Raw genomic sequence first — 23,839 nt, 5'->3', positions numbered from 1 at the left:
TTCCCATGCAAAAGGTGCAAGGTGACAGACCTTGCCTAGTGCGTACCGAGACACTCGACGATCACGGTGGGACCACTGACGACTACGGTGGCGGCGCACCGCTTCCACCCTCGATGGCTCGAGCCTCTACACTGGTTGGTGCATTCCTGCATGTTCCGACTCCAGAAGTGCAGCTTCAGGGAATCTCGGCTGCCTCCAGTGAACCTGTTGGGACTCCGGACGGGGGGCATCGACGGAAGGCAGACCGGACTCCAGATGGGGAGCAGCCAAGCGCCGACTCTGATTCGCGCACGCCAGACCTTGCTCCGGACGGGCGGTGTCGCGGCCTCGGTGATGGCACGCTCAGGGTGACGGCGGATGCCACGGCGACAGGGAATGGATCGCGTGGCAGTCCCACTGGGTCGGCAGTGGCAACCAGCACCGGCGGTCCAAGATGGACACACCAATTCGCGCCATCGCCAGACGTTGATGCGAGCAACAAGTCTCTCTCCAAGGCGACATGCTTCGACGTTTCTCTGCGGAGTCGCCCTTCCGGCACAGCAGGTGGCCGGAACCAGCGTGCACGGTCTCGGCCAACTTCCACATCTAGCACAGTCATCGCCTTGCATGATATTAGTGATGGTGCTACTTCGATGGCAACGACCCATCGGCTACAAGATGCCGTCCACCACAAACATAAAAAGAAAAAAGACTCCACCTTGTTCCTGGCATGCAGGGCGGATGGATTGGTGCGTAGGCGCAATCAGCGAGCTTTGCGCCGCCTTCCACGCTCGCAACTGAACCGTACGCACACGTCGGATCCTCCACTGGTTCCCAAGGATGACTTCGTGGAGATGCCACGGATCATGCCCCTTCCATCGCCACCAGAACCAAACCACAGCCAAGGCACCACTAACAAAGATGTTGAATGTTATATTTGCACGAATGAAAAACCAAGCACTGCACGAAGTACAACAAATGGAAAAGTAGAGACTTTGGCAACAGCATCACCTCCAACAGTCCAAGGTGAACCAGTGTGACCCCAAATCTCCACAGCTGAACCGGCTTGAGGACCAGCCTATTCTTGAGGCGGTCACCCATTAGACTGGACTTATAACGCTGTTCATACGTTCAAAAAGTCAAACACTTCTGTATTATAACCTGTTGTTGTTTATTGTTCCAGATATCGTCTGACCGGACCACTGTTCAAGTTTTTTTTTTTTTTCTCGCATCCATGTTTTGTTATGGTACAACCTTGTTAGTGTGACGCACCCGACATCGCCCCATGTAAATAGTTACGTCATATACACACGCTGTACACAACACACGCACACACTCTTAGATGCACTCACGACACGATTATATTTATAACCACGTAGGCACATATCTTTGTAAAAAGGGGGGATGTCATGATATTCAAACACAAATCATGATAGACACACCGACAGACAAATCAGAACACACACCACCACAACCAATCACAGAAAGATATAAAAGCACAGACACGACACCCGGTGGTCAGTATTAGCTGGAGAGGAGGACCAGGACAGACCTGCTACACGAAACACTCAGGGAGACAGCACGTGCAGAGTATCCAGAACGAACTGTATTATAAGAGTTAAAATAAAATAGAGTTGTACCACATACAACTGTGTTGGCTCATCTGTGCACCAGAGCACCCAACACCACAGTGGATACTCCTGTCCTGCTGACGGCGCAATCTGCTGGGATTACCCAGTGATGAGGGATACGTTCAACGGGAAATCCCGTTGTCCAGAATACCCCATCACCACCCAATGATAGGTCACCTACCCCCTCTGTGAAACACATGGTGGGTTATGCAATAAATCCTGCCCATTATTTATGAATCTCAAACTAGGAAATATTTTTCAGCTTATTTATCCTTGTGATGAGTCATGGTTGAAATGCTTTGATGGATAACTCAGTGCAAAATTAACTGATATTTTTGCATTGTTTTGCAGTCTATCATCCTTCGATCAGATGTAGAAATAGGCAGTCCTGGACCTGTACCATCTTCAGGGAAACCTGGAACGGTGTACTATCCTTTTACAGCTACAAATCCACGCAGAAGACCGCTTCACGACACATCAGCGCTTGGTTTGTGTTTACAATTATAGTTTGAGAACTCATTTAAGATTTTAAAGAATGAAACTAGACCAGAAAAAAATTAGGCTATTGGCTTTAAGTGGTGGGGGTGTATAGAATGATGCTGTTGATTATAGAATCTCTATAGAAAGAGGCGTATTGAGTCTGCACCGACCTTTCGAAAGATGCTATAAGCTCATCCTAAGGGGCAATTTAGCAGGTCCAGTCCACCTGACATGCACATCTTTGGACTGTGGGAGGAAACTGCAATCCACCTGACATGCACATCTTTGGACTGTGGGAGGAAACGGAGCACCTGGAGGAAACCCACGCAGACACTGGGAGAAAGTACAAACTCCACACAGACAGTGGCCCAAGGTTGGAATCAAACCCGGGTCCCTGGTGCTGTGAGGCAGCAGTGCTAGCCACAGTGCCGCCCTGGGCCGCTCTTTAATCTGTTCCCCATGGTCATCGTTAGTAGTATCCACACTTTTTTAAAAAATCACTAGTTTCTTCCTTGATGTTGGCTCTGGGAAGTCAGAAGTCTTTAAATTGAAGAATAGGACCTAAAGAATTATAATTTATCCGTTATTGCCTGACATGTATACAAATTGATTTAGGCATAAACCAATTGGGTTGGTAAGCATGTAGCTGAAGGAGTGGTGTGGGAGTTCCATTTTGTGGGACACTGGCACCAGTACTGGGACAATAAGAGCTGAATCATTGGAATGACTGTAGCGGGACTGGATTCCGAATGGGAAGGCTAAATAGGGTAGTCGCAAGTACTTGAAACTGATAAATGTTGGGGGAGAGGACTCTGGTAGAAAAGTCAGCATGCATAATTGTTTATAAATAAATGAAAGGGGAGAGAGTAGAGTGACGGTCAGAAATTGTACTTTAAGCAATATAGGTAGGGAGAAACAATATTTAAATTAAACCACGAAAGAGAAATAAGAAATGCTAATGAAACATTATATTGGCTTATTAGGAAAAAACTAAATTAATTACAGGCATAAATGTAACGGAGATGGTATGACATGGGAGCTGTTCCTGAAACATAGCTGCAAGATGCTCACAACTGGGAACTTAATATGTCAAGCTATAAGGTCTACAGGAAAGATAGGAAAAATGGTAGAGGGGAGGAAAAGCCTTTGTGGTTAAGAATGAAAGGTAAGTGATGGTAAAAGATGGATACTGAAATGTAAGCAAGCATTGGAGACTTTAGGGTAGAGTTAAGAAATAATAAAAGGTTTAAGATTGTAGTGGGGATTCCTGGCAATAGCTGTGAAGTTGCAGATTGTATAAATTCAGAAGGAGCATGCATGTATTAAAGACTGGGTGGTTTTAGTGCAGGGTTTTAACATTCATGTAGATTGTGATGGGTTCTAGCACATGTCAGGAAGTTCATGAATTTCTTGTGCGTCTGAGGTAGTTTCCTGCAACATGTGAACATACAAAATAGGTGCCGAAGCAGGCCATTTGGCCCTTCTAGCCTGCTCTGCCATTCAATAAAATCACGGCTGATCTGCTTGCGTTTAGAATTCCACATGCCCATAATAGTTTCTTGTTCGGCAAAGGAATCAATTTACCTCTAACTTAAAAATATTCACTGACCTCGCCTCCACTGCCTTCTGAGGCAGGAGTTCCAAAGTACAAGAAACCCCAAAGAAATTCTCCTAATCTCTGTCCTATAAGGGCAAATCAACAAGTGGCCAGGCTATAATAAGTAATGAGCCAGATTTCCTTAACAGCCCAACAGTGTGTTAACACTGCATGTTCACTATCTGGACTTCCAGCAGGCATTTGATGAAGTTCCTCGTAAGAGACTCTTTGCTAACGTCGAAGCTTATGAAATTGAAGGCGCATTATTGACCTGGTTAGAAATTTGGCTGAGTAGCAGGAGGTGCAATTCACCCATGAATGACTGTCCTACAAGGCTGCAATGGCCAATTTCTTTTGAGTTTCAGGCAAGGTGACAGATTGTCACTTAATTACATGAGCTCCAGGTCCCCCATGCCCCAAATGTAAAATTCTTGCCCAATGCTTAACTCTGTTCTATTTTTTAACAAGGTCTGCCCTTCCCAATGCTCTTTCCATTCTTCTTAATTCCAGGCTCTTGTGGAATCCATCCCCTTTACCCTGACCTATTGCTAAAAATTCCCTTTCTACATTTTTCCACATCCCCTTTTAAAACTGCTGTTAGTGTTATAATTTTAACAGAAAAATAATTTTTTTGTTTAAAAGTACTGTAGTCACAATCTACATTTCATCCTGTGCAGATCTCTCTCAGACAAAGAAAGTAAGAAAGGTGCCTCCTGGTTTGCCTTCATCTGTGAGTATAGTTTTCTTGTTAGGATGTGTGCAGTGTAATGTTGTCTTTTTGACTAAATCGTTTTATGAATTCTGTGCTGAGAACATGACAACAGACAATTGTCATGAGATGTTTAAATTGATAGCAAATGCCTAGTAGCTAGATTTAGTAATGATGATATGTGGCTTATTTGTACAATCTTGCCCCTTGTCCCAGCCATTTCAGTCCCCTCTTGGGAGTGAATCCAGGACAGAAGCTGTCAAAGAAGATCGCCTGTACAGGTCTTTTGATGTTTAATTAGTCATTATGTTGCTGAACAGGAGGACAGACAGAGATTAATAGCTCAGAATCTTAGAAATTTACATTTGTAATAATCCCAGTGGAGCTGAAGATATTAAGATTCTGAGGACATGTACAATTCAGATTGCCTCAGTAGGCTGAGGTTATTAATATGCATAAATCACCAAGTCAGATGTTCATTGTGAAGCCCTGGTGGATTTTAAAGCCTTCATTAAGCCTTTCCTAACTTCAGACTTACATCAGAAAGGCTTTCAAGCAACTCGTTTGTTGATCCCTCTTTGCACTGAAATTTATCCTTTGAGAATAAAATGCTTTGATGAATAAAGGTTGGTAGGGTTTGGTAAAAATCATTAATAGCTCTGATAATCTATTGCTTTCAGGGTGTACTGTGGTATTAAATGTGCTTTATTCTTTAAAATAGCAAAGTTGTAAATGACTGTTGATAATCCTGTGTGAAGTAAGAAAAAAAACACTAGCTGCCAAGGGAAGCTTAGTTGTTAGTGAAACAGACATAAGAGAAAGTGATATTGCCTTGTAGGATGCATTCCTTTGTTTCACAAAGGGTTGTAAGGTTTTTATTTGTCAGCACTTCACCTAACACACAGGCGCAGGTGTACTTGGATGAGTATATGCTGAATGGACTAGTTGATGCATGGCATGTGACAGAAGCTGAATGCAATGAAGACATTTTTTTGTCCGCATTGACTGAATTTTTACAAGATACTTAATGAGAATGGTTTCTGTTGAACTCGAAAGCCTGATGCTGGAAATTATGACCTTGGTTCCGGATGGGACTGCAGTAGTTGGTGTAGCTGTGGGCAGCTGTGTATAAAACCTGCAGCCTACCTGGAAGCCCTGACTGCAGCTGCAGACTCTCTTAACAGAAGTGCTTGCATAAGCACGGCCCACTAGAGGCTGGATAGTTACTTGATAAGCAGAACAAACACACAGCTTCCAATCATTATTCCCTAGGCCAGGAAAATTTGCATTGCCTAAAAATAGGGTTAGTAATTTACATTCAATTTATTACAGTTCAGGGTTATAATTGGTCGCAAAACGTTTGAAGGGAAATGTGAGCATTGTTTCGTCAGCAGGTGTAAAACTGGGTAGGTTAGCTTTTTTGATTTGTTCATGCTCTGTAAGTGTTGCTGGCAGAATTGTCCATCCATGATTGACCTTGAGAAGTTGCTGGTGATGATCCTTTTCTTGAACCACTGGTGTAGATTCTTTGACAGTGCTTTTAGGGAATGAGTTTCAGGATTTTAGCCCAGACGTGAAGAAGGAATGTCTAGATTTTTCAAAGTCAGTATGTTTTGTGAATTAGAGGGAAACGTGGAGGTGATCCATGCAATTGCTAGCTTTGTCTTCCCAGGTAGTGGAGGCTGCAGGTTTGGAAGGTGTTGCTGCAGGACACTTGTAGATCAGGGGTTTTCAAACTGTTGGGTGCGACCCACAGGTGGATGTCGGGAGGGTTGCGTAGTGATCGGTCGTGGCGTTCCTGAACGGGGGAGAAGTGTCCAATGGCCGCGACTGGCTTTTAAATAGAACGATTCAGTCTTCCGGCCAGAAGCGGCGGCAGAGATCAGGTCATGCGGCGACACGTACACTGATGTTAAGCGCCCTGTACATCCGTGTTTTTGGCGCAAAATCACGGAGGAGTGTTTCCTCCATTTTTTTGCTGCGAGCAAGCAGGGCAACAGGACTGAAGAACTGCAGATGGATCTTTTTAAAGAAAGGGAAAAAATGAAATAGGGAAGAAAGCGAGTGTAAAAATTATTTCTTGAGGTATGGCTTTGTTAATTGTGCCAATGCAAATCAGGTGCAAATCCCGTGTGTGTTATATGCAAAAGTATAGGAAAATTAAAGTTTATGTTTTCAAATAAATTTAGAGCACCAAATTCTATTTTTTATCCAATTATGGGGCAATTCAGCGTGGCCATTTCACCTACCATAAGCATCTTTTTGGGTTGTGGGGGTGAGACCCATGCAGACACTGGGAGAACGTGCAAACCCCACATGGACAGTGATCTGGGGCCAGGATTGAACCCGGGTCCTTGAGGCCGTAAGGCAGCAGTCCTAACCACTGTGCCACCATGCTGCCCCTGAAAATTAAAGTTTAAAACCCTCAAAACTTCAAAGGCATTTGAAGATTAAACTTGGCAAATTCAAGGACAAACCTCTTTATTTTTTTCAAAGGATGCAGTGAGAAGTTAAATCATCATCTGAAGTCCTTAGCAGAAATGTAACATTGAATGACAAAGCAAGTGAGATTGTGAGGAGCAAGCAGGCTCACTGTCACGTTAAAGGTCAGTGAAAATGGTGTGTTGTGAAGGTCAGCCGGCATGGGTCATGAAGGTCAGGAGGTTAGTAAAAGTGGGTCCCAGGAGAAAACGCTTGAAGAACAGTGTTTTAGATGGTACTCAGTGCAGCCATTGTGCTTCTGTGGTCGAGGCATGCTATTATAGATGATAGTGGGTTAGCCCTGCTGCCTCACGCCGCCGAGGTCCCAGGTTCGATCCCGGCTCTGGGTCACTGTCTGTGTGGAGTTTGCACATTCTCCCTGTGTTTGCGTGGGTTTCGACCCCACAACCCAAAGATGTGCAAGATAGGTGGATTGAACACATTAAATTGCCCCTTAATTGGAAAAGAAATTAATTGGGTACAGTAAAAAATTTTAAAAGCCAAACATTCTGCCGTCTGATTTAATGATGGAGGGAAGGTCATTGATGGAGGAATTGAAGATGGTTAGGCCCTGGACCCTGCTGGGACTGATTCCTGCAGCTATGTGCTTGGGCTGAGATGTTTGGTCTCCAGTAATCACAATCATTTTGCTAGGTATGACTCCAGCCTTGGGAGACAGCTTTCCCTGATCCCATTGACTACAATGTTATCAGGGATCTTTGAGGTCAATAAGGCTCTCATTCTTAGGAATTCAGATTTTCCCCGTGGGTGCACTATGGATGTACTTTGGAGCCAGGTGGTCCATGTGAAATCCAAGGTGAGCATTGGTGCACAAGTGGTTGGTTATTTGGTTGAAAAGAAGATTGGTGGAAAGTTTTATTTTTGCAAGTTTTCTTAAACCCTGAAGCTTAATGAAAACCCTGTAAAAGGCAAGCAAATATTTGACTTTGAGATTCTATACCTTTTTGGCGGTGGTTTAAACATCTTGTGGAAAGAGGCAATGTTCAAACATTGACCTCCTGCAAACATGTAGTGCTGGCTCTATCCCTGGCAGTGAATGATCAGAAGATTGTCATCCCACTTTTGACAAGTAATTCAAACTAATCTTGTTGGATCCTGCAACAGGCTGGGTTTAAGGATTGTGTGCGATCTTGATTTTTTTTAAATAAATATTTTTGTTCAGGCTTTCAGTTTACAAACATATAAAATATTCAACCAGACTCATACAATGTACAAAGAAAAACCACCACCCAACCTGTCCCTATTTAAAAAAAAAAAAAAAAAATTATTTTTATCCACCTCCCATAAACCCAAAAGAAACGACAACCAATCCCCAATGCCCCCAACCCCTGCCCCACTAACATCTGATGGTGACCATCTCTGAAAAAGGAAATAAACTCTTGCCATCTGAGGTACAATCCTTCATCCAATCCTCTCATTGGGTACTTGACTTTTTTCTAAGTGTAAAAATTCCATCAAGTCGCCGAGCCCAGCTGCTGCACTAGGTGGGGATAAGGACCTCGAGCCAAACCAGATTTGCTTATGGGCTATGAAGGAAGTAAAGGTAAGAGCATCAGCCTTCGCCCCTGTCTGTAACTCCGGCAAGGTTGAGATCCCAGAAATACCCACCAAAGAAAAAGGCTCCAAGTCGACACCGAGAATGCCCCATATGGTGCTGAAGATGGAGACCCAAAGGTTCATGAGCCCAGGGCAGGAGCTGAACGTATGTGATGGGCAGGGCCTCCAGAGCACTGATCGCATATATCTACAAAAAACCCACAGTATTCAGGCCCTGGTGAAATGCACCACCTTGAACAAGACCCCCAATTGTCTTTTCCTTTGTAAACCCATGGTGTGTCACCCACCCAAATAAAAGAGGAGGTCGTCGTATCAGCTCCTGTATCTAAAAAAAAAACAACTTTGAAAGGAAAACTGGAAGGCACTGAAACAAAAACAGAAATCTTGGGAGGATATTAAAGATTGCATCCTTCCAGCCATATCTGCAGGTCCTCCTTCACTGCATTGACCAGGATCCCAAAATTTAGCTTCTGTAATGAAGCCCAGTCGTGGGCCACCTGGACTCCCAGATAACCAAAGTTGGACCTGGCCAGGCGAAAAGGCAGCTTCCTCAGGTTGGCTCCCCTTCCTGGGGGGACTCACCGGAAAACATTTGCTTTTACTCAGGTTAAATCTGTACCCCGAAAAGGAGCCAAAGCCCTCGAGCAGTTTTGTTATCTCCTCTGCATTTGAGAGAGGATCCATTATATTCAGTAATATGTCGTCCGCATATGAGGACACCCTGTGCTCCCTGCCACATCTATCTATTCCCTCCACTTTGTAGATGACCTCCGTGCGATAGCCAGGGGTTCAATAGCCAGGACAAACAGTACCGGAGACGAAGGACATCCCGTCTCATGCTTCTTCATAGTCGGAAATATTTTGAGTTTAAATCATTTGTATGGACACTGGCTCTGTACAAAAGCTAGGTCCAAAGCCAAACCTTCCCAAGACCTCAAATAAATAGCTCCATTGCACACTATTGAACGCCTTCTCTGCACCCAAAGAAATAGTCACCTCCGTTTCAGGGGATGGAGAGCGGGACAGAACCACGTTGAGACATTGGCCGACTGTTGTCTCCTCTGGATAAATATTGTCCGTTCTGCTAAAATTATCCCTGGGAGGTAGGACTCCATGCACCGCGCCAATACTTTCGCTAGCAACTTTGATACGTCTAAAAACTCTGATATTAAGGATTCATCCTCTGGGGGTTCTGACTTGTATAAGTTCCAAAAGAATGCATCGAATGCCCCATTAACCTTGGTCGAGGTGGAGACCAGTATATCACCCCCATCCCTGACTTGCACAATTTCCTGAGAGGCTGCCTTCCGTCTCAGCTGATGTGCCAGCAGGCAACTAGCATTCTCCACGTGTTCATAGCGAGTTCCTTGTGAACGCCACAGCAAGCGCACTTCCCTGTCCATGGTTAGAAGCCAAAACTCCACCTGTTGCTTCTTCCTGCTAACCAGCAATTCTGGTGTTTGATTGATCGCGTATTGGCAGTCCACCTCTAAGATGGCATCACCAATCTCCGCCCTTTCGCTCTTTTGCTTATGTGCCTTAAAGGAGATAATCTCTCCTCCGTTGACCACCTTTTGCACCTCCCATAGTGTGGAAGGGGAAATCTCCTCACTCCTATTAAGGTCAAATATTCCTCGATGACAGAGGAGATCCTCTTGCAAAAACTTTTATCCGCCAACAGCAAAGTATTGACCGCCAAGGGTGGGGTGCTGAGCGGGACCCGAGCCAACCATAATGTCTACATAGTGGGGGGGCGTGATCTGAGATCACCATTGCTGAGTACCCCGACTCTACCACCCCGGCAGCACGGACCGACCAACTGCAAAAACGTCAATCCTCGAATAGACCTGGTGGACCCAGGAGCAGAATCAGAAATCCCTCTCCCCTGGTATAAAACCTCCAAGATTCAGCTCCTCCCATCTGCTCCATGAAGGACAACAGAGTCTTGCCATCCCAGTAAGTCTTAATGCCTTGGGTCTCAATTTGTCCAATTGGGGGTCCAAAAGCAATTATAATCCCCACCCATGACCAGCTGGTGTGAATCCAAATCTGGGATCAGCGACAGCAAGCTATTAATAAAAGCTGTGTCATCCCAGTTTGGGACAGATACATTGACCAGGCCGACCTGTGCGCCCACAAACAGCCCACTGACCTTGACATACCTCCTATTTGGGTCAGTCAAAACCCTCCCCTCTGAAAAGGTTACCCTCCTGTTGATCAGGATCGCAGTCACCCGGGCCCTGCATTTAAACCCTAATGAAACCCTTGCCCCACACACTCCCTCATAACCTTATCTGGTCTCTAACTCGCAAATGGGTCTCCTGCACATCAGCCCTCAAAGTCTTGAGGTGAGTAAACACCCTGGATCTCTTAACCAGGCCACTCAACCCTCTCACATTCCACATGACCAGCCGTATGGGGGGGCATCCGCCCCCTCCCCCACTGGAACCAGTCATTCCTGCCCCATGAGGCAGTCCAGAAACCTTCCAGGAAAGTTCAACACCAGACCCATCCAAGATGGCCACCGAATCCCAAAGCACACATCGACAACAAAAAGTCTCCAGTCACCATCTGAGAACTATACCCGCCCCACCCTGTCACCCACCAGCACCATTCACAAACGACCAAAACCCCAAACACCCCACCCCTTACCGCACCTCAACCATCCCATGAATATAACCCCTAAACTTAAATTAAATGAATCCCCTCTCATGTGGGCATCAGGTGACGCCAACTCCTCATTCCGTTAACTAATTAATCTTGCGAGCGGTGTAGTACCCGCACAGAGAGCCTTCAATAACCTTAAAATTGCAAAATACCCAACCAGTCCCTTTTGCCCAAAACCGATGTATAAATTCCAAGTAAGAACAGCAAAAACAGTAAACTTCATATAAAGCAAGAAACAGCCCCATCTGTACCTCTTCAACAATTAACAGGAATGAACAAATAAATCGAAAACCCCCAGAAAACCCTCCAAACGACAACCCCCTTTCCCAAACTATATTTTCCTTCAATTCGGATACAATACAATCATTTCAACCCCAGTCCGTTGCTTTGAATGAACGCCTCAGCTTCCTCTGGACTCTCAAAGTGGTGATTTTTGCCGTCACCTGATAACTACGAAACTGGACCACAAATGCCCGAGGTGGCTCCCCAGCACGAGGCTTCTGTCTCAGCGACCGCTGGGCACAATCCAGCTCCGGAGGGGCCCCCATTATCTCCTCCCCCACTATCCTCCAGACCACCTGTGCCATGAATTTCATAGAGTTTGGGCCCATCAAACCTTCTGGCAAACCAACCACCCTCAAATTAGGTCTTCTCGATCGATTTTCAAGGTTGTCTATCGTAGCCTTCAGATCCTTATTATCAGTCGCCATCTTCGCCATTTCCATTTCCAAGCAAACAATCTGGTCGCTCTGCCTTGACAGGGCAACCCTTGCCTCCTGTAACTCCGCAGCCTGCTACTTCATTTCCTCGTCTACCTTGGCCAGGGCCCCGAGGATCAAAGAAATCGCCACTTCAGATCGCCTTCTCATGATCCTCCAAAACCTCTCGCTGCAGCTTCTGTAACTCAGCTGCCCAAATCTCCATGGTTAGGGGTGTGGCCCCTGTCACTGTGATCGCCTTCCACTGCCATTTTTGTTTCCTTTGATGCTCTCGAGATCTCCCATTTGAAAGTTGTTTCTTTCCTCTTTTGGTGTCTGGTTTGACACCTATTCCACTTCCCCTTGCTGTGGGGGGCTTAAACAAATAAATTTAAATGCTTTGGGCGCAAATTCTCAGTTTTTTAAAAAAAGGAACAAAATCACAATCCCCGGTGGAAGCTCCTCCACATGTGGCCATTCCATTACATGCTGCACCGAAAGTTGCTTTAACTTGATTTGAGATAGCATTGTGCCCCAAGGGCATGAAAGTGCTAAGGGATAGAGACTCTTGCTCACACCCTTGCTCACTCCCTCGCTCTCTCGCTGACTCTCGCTTTCTCTCTTGCTCCCTCTCTCACTCACTCCACCTTACCTTGCTTTCTGTGCATACCAACTCCACATTGCCTTGCTTTCTGTGCGTGCCAATGGCAGGAGAACAGTGAATTGCCATGGATGGCACTGAGGTTTTAAAGTGCATTTATTATTCACATACAAATTTTTTCCGTACCTGACAAACACCTTACATTAGGGTTATAATTAAAAATGCATGGTAACCTTTTGATAAAAGTGCCATCTGCTGGAAATCAGATGTGGCACCACCTTACCGTCTAGAACGGCAGCTTTGTAAATCGCAGAGTTTTGCATGTGTTATAATTCAGTATTGTAGTGATTTAACTGATAACGTGTGCTCATGGATAACAGATACCGGAAATTGCTGTCGTCATACTACCAACTGTTCAAATAATATGTGGTCATGTTTCTATGTGGATTTATCTGTATAAGATGGACGTCTGTAAAGGTGATGTAGTTACTTAAAAGTAAATAACTTGAGATGTTTTGGAGCTTCGACACATGACTAAAAATAAGTGCAGTATTTAAATAAATTAGATTTTTTTTTTTGTTGACATACATCTATTAAGGTTTAAACAAGTTATTCTAAACTGAAATTGGCTTGTTCGGTGACTTTGACGTTTTGACATCAGTGTGGAATGGTGTGTCTTGTGATGGGAGGGTACTAAACATTTCACTTTTTAATCATGTATCGAGTATAGTCTTTTTTTAATGCTATATTTCACTCTGATTAACCAGAAGGTTATGTTTGTCTCATAGAAACCCTGTGTGATAAGTGAGGATTTTCTTTGCTTGTCCAAAATGTACAAGTCGAGTCAAACTGGTTGTTTTGCTTATTCCTTTGTGTTGGTCGATTGGAGGTGCTGTAGCATGAAGCAGCAATTGACCTGACTTTCCCAGGTCAAATCCTATTGAAATGATTATACAATAGTCTTAGATAATCTAACGTAAAATGTGATCTTGTGCAGAAATTATTACAGTGCTGCAGGTGCAAACAAATGGACTGGGGCATGAAATGACTTTAGATGAAATCCATCATGATAGACAGCCCTTCACATTAGGTGACACAGCTAATAAGGTGATATCTGATCTAAGAGGTAAATATTTTTTAAAAGATTACATTTTTAACACTGGCTTATAATATTGGGCCATTTTGTAACTTGAAATTTCGAGCAGTTTTCTGCATATTTAAATCTTATACCAAACTGTTTTATAATTGATTTATATTGAAACAGTTTTTCATTGATGGGCCTACAAACCCACCTGTATTGCTCATGCAGACTAATTTGCTAAACCAAGAGAGCAAGTCAGTCTCTTTCCACCCGCAACACAAATGGTTACACTTGTGCTGTCCCCTCCCGATCTGACCACTTGACCAACCCACGGGTGTTCTTGCCTATTTCGTCCCTCCGGTGTGTGATCTTGCCCATTCCTCATCCCACCTCTTCCCATGCGTGCTCCTTTGCCCCTTCCATGATGCACCCCCGCCCCCCACTTAATCTCCATCACCCCTTCCAAAGCCCCCCGCACGTGCTCTCTCTAGCCCCTTCTATAGCACCCCCCGCATGCTCTCTTTTGCCCCACCCCCTCCCCCATGTGCACGCAGTCACGTTGGGTGGCTGTTTTTTCCAGTTGATCTTTTCTTCACTCTGACCTGGCGAGAGATTTTATACCTCTGCGGGCGCAGGTCTTAATATCAAACCGGGACCCTGAAACACAGCTAGCTTGCTGAAAAATAAAATTATTTGGAACTACTTAAATAGGGAGATGAATGTTTTACTTCTGGCCTAATTTGTGAAGGAGAGCCATTTGAGAAATATAAACTGCCATGTGAGTTAGGCTGGTAAACCCGAGTGCTTTCATTAGATTTGCTACTTTTTACTGAACTTGATGTATTTCTTCTATCATGCAGTAAATCATACCTGCAACAGCAGCTGTTAGAATCTGCAATTGCTTTGTGTGCAACACCAGATGGCAGTATCTATAAAGAAAAAATACTTGCATTTATGTAGCAATATTCACGGCCACCAGACATCTTGAGCACTTTACAGTTTTGTGACATGTAATTACTATTATAATGTAGAGAACTAAGATATTTGGTTTTAGCCCATGTTGCCTGTGAAGATGGTTTGTGTTTTCCATGGAAAATTGTACGTTGTACATTTAGAATGATGCATGTGCCTTTTTAACCTTTTATTGACCCTGATGGTTAGAAAATTTCAGACATTTGAAGTTCATGCATATTTTAGTGATATTTACGCACAAACACAAAGTTATTTTGAAGCTTTATCTAATTGTTCTGTAACAAAATAATTGTGTAGTCTTTTAATTTGAAGATCTTGTGTTTTGTGATTGCCGTTTTATATTTGTTTATCCAATTCCATTTCTAAATCATGTTTGCCATTTCAAATCTTCAAAATTATTTCCGTCATTTTCTTTCACAACCTTTTCAGTTCATTTTCCAAACATTCTCTGTTGATTACATTGTACTCCTTTTCAATTCAGCAGTATTTTGAGTTTCTTTAAAAATATCTAGTTTAGTTGCGGACAGCAATTACATTCTGTTGTATTTTTATTTTTTTACGGGATGTGTGCATCACTGGTTGGGCCAACATTTATTGCCCATCATTAATCGCCCTCCATTTCGGACAGCATTTGAGTGTGAACCACATAGCTGTGAATCTGGAATCTCATGTAGGCCAGACCAGGCAAAGACGGCAGATTTCCTTCCCAAAAAGACATTAGTGAACCAGATGTATTTTTACAACAATCAACAATGGATTCATGGTCATCATTAGCCTTGTAATTATAGACTGTTATTGAATCGGTGTTTCCATATATTTGATAACTGGATAACCATTATGGAATTATAGTTTATACAACTGTACAAAATTAGTAAAAATATTTGATCTTCATTTTATTGACACACATATAAACTAAAGCAATGAAATAAATGGAAGATGTATGAATATATGAATTTACAGTTTTCTTGGAACATTCATCCATATCTAAAATGCCATTTTTGTTATTTGAGTGTTATACACAATAGTAACGTTGAACATAATTACCCATATGCATCCGTTAATCACTTTTTGTTTAAAGCATTTTATGCCATTATGACTTCTCTGTGTTGGAATTAGCCCAAATCCCAAGCACAATTGTACACCGGTTCTGGTTTTTAGAATCCTGTTTTTTCCCCCCTCCTGTCATCTCTGGCATTCAAGTCTATTTAATCCAAGCAGAAATAAAATAAAATAAGATTGCAAACTGTAAGTCAACTTGTAAAATATAACAACACACAATGTAACTATATCAAAACGTGTTGCTTCTTAATATAACTTTCAAAGCTAGATGCAAATATTGGATATTAAAGCTCTGTTCGGTTGTAGCATTTCATGTGTATCCTTCAGAACCTAAAGTATTATAAACTGTCTTTTCTCTTGACAGATGTTGCTTTATATTTTCATCATTTGTAACTTTTTTCTTTTTATTTCACTGTTTGAGCCAAGCTTTACATGTTCATTTTTTAAAAATTGACAACTTTGTGTTTTTGGTTTGTTTGTGATGCTTTTAAATCCATTACATATCTTGCTGGTGAGTGCCAGTGTGGACACCGCAAGTTAACTTTAAGCTTTCAATATTATTACATACATTTTAAAAAAACATTTTACTTGCTTTACTTTGACTTCCCCTGTACTCTTTCTCACCCCCGCAAATGAAATGCTTCAAACTCTCAACAAAACATGTTTTAATTGCATCTGATTTGGTTTCAGTGCTTGCACAATGATTCCTATAAAATGAAATAACACTGAAGTGAGTGCTAAGACTGTTGAACTGTATCTGCTCACTATTAGGTTCATTTAGTTGGTGGTTTGAAGGCAAATGCTGCAGTTAAACAAAAGAGACTCATTCCAGAAATACTGTGCCTTTTGTTCATTACCCAAAGTGGGCTGTAAGCTGGTATTGGAGACTTGAGTTGTTGCATATTTTGTTCACAGATGCACTTCATTATAACTTCCAACTTTATTGCTAGCACTGGAATTTAACAAGAATCATTGGAGCTGTCTCCAAAGGTACTGATTTGGCCATATATCGTTATATCTGCAGGTTAGGTTTTGTAATTGTTCGGGTTTCCATTGGCAGCTATGTGGTGAGCAGTCGCACACACGGTGGCTCCTACCAGGGTACTTTATTTTTGGTCCTTTTTGTCTGGTTTCTGGGTGATTTCTTTTGGAGGAAATTGGTGTAGTTTTAATGAATAAAATCCCCTCACATGAGTATTGTCTGGTAAATATAACACAAGGCAAGGAATCGTCGCCAGACTCCTACTGTCCTCGAGCCTCAGCAGGGGGGACCATGGCAGACGCCTTTGCTGTGTCGTTGGCCTCTCAGTCGTCGACTGAGACATTAGTTAGCTTCTTGACCCGACAGATTTACGAAGCAGCAGCAGGCAGTCGCTGAGGATCTGGAGAAGGCAATGGAGGAAATTTTGGTCCCGATTCGGGTGGCCATGGACAAGATGGATTGGCCAATAGAGGTACACGGAGCGGCGATACAGAAGATGGAGATGGCGCTCTCTGACCATAGTGATCAGATTGTCTCACTGGAGGCAGAGATGGCATTGTTGCTTGAGGAGCATAGAGTGCAAAGAGCCACTGTTGACGGTCTGGAGAACCGCTACAGATGCCAAAACGTAAGAATCATTGGGCTGCTGGAGGGCCTGGAAAGCTCAGACTCCACTGACTATATCTCCAAGATGTTTAGAAGGTTGGTGGGGGAGGGGATCCTTCCGATCCCTTCTGAGTTGGACCGGGCCCATTGGTCGCTGAGGCAGAAGGCAGATCTGGGGAGCTGCAACGGGTGTTCAGAGACCGCTTTCATCGATAGCTCGATAAGGAGGTGGGCAAATGACCATCAAAACTGTAGATGTGAGGGTCATGCCATCAGACTATACCAAAATATTGGGGCAGAGCTGGCGAGAAGGCTTGTGGCATTTAATAAGGCCAAGGCCCCGCTGTGCAATGTGAGGTTTGGTGTAGTGTTCCCAGCTCGTCTTCGGGTGGCTTTCAAGGACAGAGACTATTACATCACTGTGAATGAATTTGTCTATAAGCATGGCCTGAGGGTGAACTAAAGTGCTTAAGAACTATGGTGTTTGAGGGCAGCACGGTGGCGCAGTGGGTAGCCCTGCTGCCTCACGGCGCTGAGGTCCCAGGTTCCATCCTGTCCCTGGGTCACTGTCCGTGTGGAGTTTGCACATTCTCCCCGAATTTGCGTGGGTTTCGCCCCCACAACCCAAAGATCTGCAGGCTAGTTGGATTGGCTACGCTAAATTGCCACTCAATTGGAAAAAATAATTGGATACTCTAAATTTATTACAAAAAAAGAACAATGGTGTTTGTTGCTTGTCCATTTTTAAGTTCATCTGTACTTGTATTTTTGTGGGATTTTTGTAATGTGGGCGAGGGCGTGGGATTGGATTGGATTGGTTTTGGATTTGATTTATTGTCGCGTGTACCGAGATACAGTGAAAAGTATTGTTCTGCATACAATCCAGACAGATCAATCCTACATGAAAAAATATAGGACATGTTTTACACAATGTAAATACACAGGCACAGGCATCGGGTGAGCATACGGAGTGTCGTACTATTCAGTAGAGAAGATGTGTGAAGGGATTAGTTCAGTCCATAGAGGGTCATTCCGGAGTCTGGTAACAACGGGGAAGAAGCTGTTTTTCAACCTGTTAGTGCGTGTTCTCAGACTTTTGTATCTCCTGCCCGATGAAAGAAGTTGGAAAAGAGAATAACCTGGGTGAGAGGGTCTTTGATTCTGCTGCCCGCTTTCCCAAGGCAACGGGAGGTGTAGACAGAGTCAGTGGGTAGGAGACGGGTTTGCGTGATGGACTGGGCTGTTTTCACAACTCTCTGTAGTTTCTTAAGGTCTTGGGCCGAGCAGTTGCCATACCAGGCTGTGATGCAGCCAGATAGGGTGCTTTCTATGGTGCATCTATAAACATTTGATAAGAGTCAATGTGGACATGCTGAATTTCCATAGTTTCCTGAGGAAGTATAGGCGCTGTTGTGCTTTCTTGGTGGTAGCATCAACGTGGGTGGACCAGGACAGATTGTCGGTGATGTGCGCACCTAGTAATTTGAACCTGTCAACCATCTCCACCTCTGCCCCATTGATGCAGACAGGGGTGTGTACGATACACCTATGTGCCTCCTATGCGACACCTTGTCAGAGATCTTTTGGAAATCTAAATAAATCACGCCCACTGGTTCTGTTTGGCAAACTTCCTTGTTATCTCCACCAAGTACTCGAACAGATTTTTGACAAAGGCGTGCTGACTCAGTCCTATTTTATCATGCACCTCCAAGTACTTTGCAACCTCATCTTTAATAATGGACTCCAAAGTCTTACCAGTGACCGACGTCAGGCTAACCGGGTCACTGTGTGTGCATGGGTTTCCTCCGGGTGCTCCGGTTTTCTCCCACAGTCCAAAGATGTGCAGGATTGGCAATGATAAATTTCCCTTAGTGTTAGGTGGGGTTTCTGGGTTACATGGATAGGGTGGAGGCATGGGCTTAAGTGCGGTGCTCTTTCCTAAGGGCTGGTGCAGACTCGATGGGCCAAATGGCCTCCTTCTGCACTGTAAATTCTATGATTCTATCTATAATTTCCTGTCTTCTACCTCCCTTCCTTCTGAAACGGGAGCATTACATTAGCTATTTTCCAGTCCTCTGGGACCCTGAAAGATCATCAATGCCTCCACAATCTCCTCCACTATCTCCTTTAGAACACCAAGGTGTAGTCCATCCTGTCCAGGTGGTTTATCCTCCTTCAGACCTTTCAGTTTCCACAGAACCTTCTCTTTAGTGATGGCCACTACACTCCCCTCAGCCCATAATTATCCTGGAGTCCTGGTGTCTTCCACTGTGAAGACTAATGCAAAATAACAATTCAGTTCCTCTGTCATTTCTTTATTTCTTATTACTACTTCTCCACCCTCATTTGCCAGTGGTCAAATGTCTTATCTTGCCTCTCTCTACATTGAAAAAAACCTCTTCCTATCTTATTTGATATACTTGGGTGGGCCTGGAGTTGGTGCAGGTTTTGCACTGCTGGATTGCCTCAAGGTGGTTATGGCTGATCCTGGGGTGGTGGTGGTGGTGGTGGTGGTGGTGGTGGTGGTGGGGGGGGGGGGGGGGGGGGGTGGTCAGAGGCCCCTATCCAATTTATAACTTGGAATGTGAGGGAGTTAAATGGCCCAGTAAAAAGGTCCCGGGTGTTTGCGCAGCTGAGAAGTTTGAAGGCAGATGAGGTTTTTCTGCAGGAGACCCGTTTGAGAATCCTGAGTCAAACAAGGTTGCAGAAGGGATGGGTAGGGCAGGTATATCACTCGGGTTTAATTTTTTCTGTGGTTAATATATTAGACCCAGGTGGGAGGTATGTAATCATCGATGGGTCATTTGCAGGCATGCCGGTTGTCTTGCCCTAAACCTCTTAGTTTCTGGGTCTCTTTTATTTTGATACAATGTCAGGGATTTGGGGCATTCAGCTGGAGCCGTGCCCGTTGATGACCCGTGTTGGAGTATTGGGCTCGCCGAGGCTGCAGACGGGGACAAGGGAAGATGTTCTAGCCCTCGTCTCGTAATAGCCCAGAGGTGAGTGCTGCTAAGATGGAGGTCCCTCCTGTCACTCAAAGCCTCAGCTTGGTTGGGGACTTAATGGAAGTTTTGAACTTGAGAAGATCAAGTATGCCAAAGGTGGCAGCCTTTCATCTCCTTTTTTAGGAAACTGATTGCTGCTATCTTTTGGAGGGTTTGTCTTTTTATATTTTTTATTAAGGTTCTGTTTTCTTTCTGAGGGGAGTGGTCTGGGAATGGGTGGGTGTACTTTTGGCATAGTAGGGGGTTGGGATTTGTTGTACTCATCTTGCTTGAATAAAAATATTCAGAACTTTTGTAATTTTTTGAAATAGAAGCTGAGTGCAGCAATATTGGACCTATTACTAATTGTACATTTACCCAAGTAAATACGGATAGTTTTGAATCCAAGCAAGTAAACTTGAATATATTAAGTGAGATTTGAATGTTGTTTGTTTAGAATTTTCAAAGATTATTTGGTTGGAGCATCGGTGCAGGATAGGTGATTCTTTCAATTGCACTTTTATTTCTGCCCAACATGAAGAAGGTGGTCCCTGGACTTTGAGGAACAGCCCCCACCCCTCCCATCGCCGCCGTGCTGTCCAGTTACAACTGTTCCAGTACAGCTACAACACTGGCATCTACCCTGCGATGTGGAAAATTGCCCAGGTGTGCCCTGTTTGCAAGAAACAGGACAAATCCAACCCAGCCAATTACTGTCCTATCAGTCTACTCTCCATCACCACAAAGTGATGGAAGGAGTCATCAGCAGTGCTATCAAGCAGCACTTACTCAGTAATAACCTGCTCATAGACGCTCAGTTTGGGTTCCGCCAGGGTCACTCGGCTCCTGACCTCATTACAGCCTTCGTCCAAACATGGGCAAAAGAGCTGAATGCCAGAGGTGAGGTGAGAGTGACTGCCCTTGACATCAAGACAGTATTTGATCGAGTAATGCATCAAAGGAGCCCTAGCAAAACTGGAGTCAGCGGAAATCGGGGGGGGGAAACTCTGCTGGTTGGAGTCATACCTAGCATGAAGGAAGACTGTTGTGGTTGGAGGTCAATCATCTCAACTCCAGAACATCACTGCAGGAGTTCCTCAGGGTAGTGTTCTGGGCCCAACCATCTTCAGCTGCTTCATCAATGACCTGCCTTCCATCATAAGGTCAGAAGTGGGAATGTTTGCAGATGACTGCACAATGTTCAACATCATTCGCGACGACTCAGATAATGAAGCAGTCCATGTCCGAATGCAGCAAAACCTGGACAATATCCCGGCTTGCGTGACAAGTGGCAAGTTACATCCGCACCACGCAAGTGCCAGGCAATGACCATCTCCTACAAGAGAGGATCTTACCACCGCCCCTTGACATTCAGTGGCATTCCCATCTCTGAATCCCCCACAATCAACATCCTGGGGGTTACCATTGGTCAGAAACTGAACTGGACTAGCCACATTAATACTGTGGCTATCAGGGCAGGTCAAAGACTAGGAATCCTCCGGCAACTAACTCACCACCTGATCCCCCAAAGCCTGTCCACCATCTATAAGGCACAAGTCAGGAGTGTAATGGAATATTCTCCACTGACTGGATGAGTGCAGCTCCAACAAAACTCAAGAAGCTCGACACCATCCAGGACAAAGCAGCCCGCTTGATTGCTCCCCCTTCCACAAACATTCAAACCATCCACCACCGGCGAACAGTCTCGGCCGTGTGTACCACCTACAAGATGCACTGCAGTAACTCACCAAGGTTCCTTAGACACCACCTTCCAAACCCACGACCACTACCATCTACAAGGACAAGACCAGCAGATACCTGGTAACCCCATCACCTGAAGGTTCCCCTCCAAGTCACTCACCACTGTGACTTGGAAATATATCGCCACTTCTTCACTGTCGCTGAGGCAATATCCTGGAACTCCCTCCCTCCCTAATAGCGCATTGGGTGTATCTACACCTCAAGGACTGCAGCGGTTCAAGAAGGCAACTCAGCACCACTTTCTGAAGGGCAACTAGGGATGGGCAATAAATACTGGCCTCACCAGTTACGCCCACATCCTGTCAATGAATAAATTTTAAAAACTGCAACATAATCCGCTCAAATGGATGCATTTCAAATAATGTATCACGTTACAGAATAGAATCTTGTGCTCAAAGTACAATCCATTATCATAAGGCCACACAGACACTGACCACGGAGTTCAGCATATGTTTTGGTTTTGTGGGGGGGAGGGGGTTTCCTATTCTGGTAACTAAGTTGCAGCAAATCATATTGAATTCTTTATTTGGCACCTAATCTAGAAAATAGACATCCTGTTTAAATTATGCACCTGCTTTGTAATTTTATTTGGGAATGTGTGCCTGTAATTGTTAATATTATAAATAGGAAAAAGACTTCAATAATTTCTCTTTTTTCAATAAGTTTTCAAAACTGTTAAAAGGGTTAAGCTTTATTCTGAATTGTCACAATGTATGTTGTAAATGGAATGAAGCCCATGTACCTCCCACTGCTTCTGCTACTTTGTAATTATTGTCCAGTGCTCTTCTAAAACAGCTAATTGAGATAATCTGAGAGTTGATGTGTTATGGTGAATCCCACTTGTATGTCATCACGTTTTTTTGCTATTCCTGTAAGTAATGAATGAAAGTTGACTGTGTACAAGGGGGAGTTATGCGCAGAATCTTTGCAGGTTACCACTGATCCCAGTATTGAAAAATATTTAACATAACTAAGTACGATCAAAAAAACCTGATTGAACACCAAGATGTAATTTTTAGGGCATTGAGAATTAAGTAATGCAATAGAACATGTTCCTTCTTCAAGATTATCTAAGTAAATGTATATCCACAAAAATATAATCAAGCATATTGTATTTCTGTGTTTTTTATATATTACAAAAGGCTAATCTTCACCTTTGAATTGATCCCAGCTAATCGGATCAGTAGCCTAATTTTAAGGATCTTTAAGATCTTTATATTTTTCCTGTCGACATGGTCACTCTGACCCAATTCCTGGTGAAGGGATTCTCAGAACAAAATGTAGGTCACCATTGATTATGAATGGAAACATCATTTGGATGAAGTGGCCTTTTGGGTTTAGAGCTGATGCTTATTGTTGACGGACGCCATGGATGAATCTGCGTGACATCGCAATTCTTGATAACCGTGGAAAATGTTTAAGCCTCTAACGCTGCCTTCCGTTGTAAATCCTACCTTTGTAAAAAAAATAATAAACGGCAAGTTTCTCTACCCTCCCCGCGGCGTGTTTTTCTGCGGCCAGAGATGGCACGCCATTGGCTGGCTGCGGGATCTTCTATTCCCACCACTGCCAATGGGATTTCCTATTGACTCCACCCCACGCTGCCAGGAAACCTGTGGTGGGGGTGTGCCGTAGGCAGGACCGGAAAACACTGCCAGCATGAACACCCGGAAGGTTTTGCTCAAATTATTCAATAAACTTTGTGCATGACTGATGTCACTGCTCAGTACAGGATGCAAGGTCAGAAGTGGCAGTAATTCAGGTCACTTTCTATTTGTCTCCCCCAGTAATTGCGTCTAGCTAAAATAAAGGTTTAAAAGCGTCTCCAGCTGACTTGTTTGGCCGACAGAAGCTGGGTTTAACACTTCCATGACGTTAATGTGATAAATAGTTGCCTTGAGTTGCTATTGTCCAGTAAAGAGGTATCGTTCAATTTGATAGTTTCAGCTTGAATGTGGATATACCACAATATT

At 44.0% G+C, this 23,839-nt stretch overlaps 1 protein-coding gene across 10 annotated transcripts in view; it reads left to right on the top strand.

Moving 5' to 3' along the window:
- The window catches only part of tcf12 (transcription factor 12), a 365,767-nt gene that overhangs the window by 227,303 nt on the left and 114,625 nt on the right, over positions 1–23,839 (top strand). For 9 of the 10 annotated variants that reach the window (XM_072470734.1, XM_072470723.1, XM_072470729.1 and 6 more), the window contains 2 exons: positions 1,962–2,097; positions 4,365–4,417. The exons of the other annotated variant lie outside the window; for it this stretch is intronic. In XM_072470734.1, the coding sequence (XP_072326835.1) occupies positions 1,962–2,097; positions 4,365–4,417 (189 nt within the window). The remainder of the gene's footprint in view (positions 1–1,961; positions 2,098–4,364; positions 4,418–23,839) is intronic. 10 annotated transcript variants of the gene reach the window in all.

Source organism: Scyliorhinus torazame, chromosome 12, assembly GCF_047496885.1.
Source record: "Scyliorhinus torazame isolate Kashiwa2021f chromosome 12, sScyTor2.1, whole genome shotgun sequence".
Taxonomy (NCBI): domain Eukaryota; kingdom Metazoa; phylum Chordata; class Chondrichthyes; order Carcharhiniformes; family Scyliorhinidae; genus Scyliorhinus; species Scyliorhinus torazame.
Note: the sequence above shows the minus strand (reverse complement) of the source record. Positions and strands in the feature narration are given on the sequence as shown.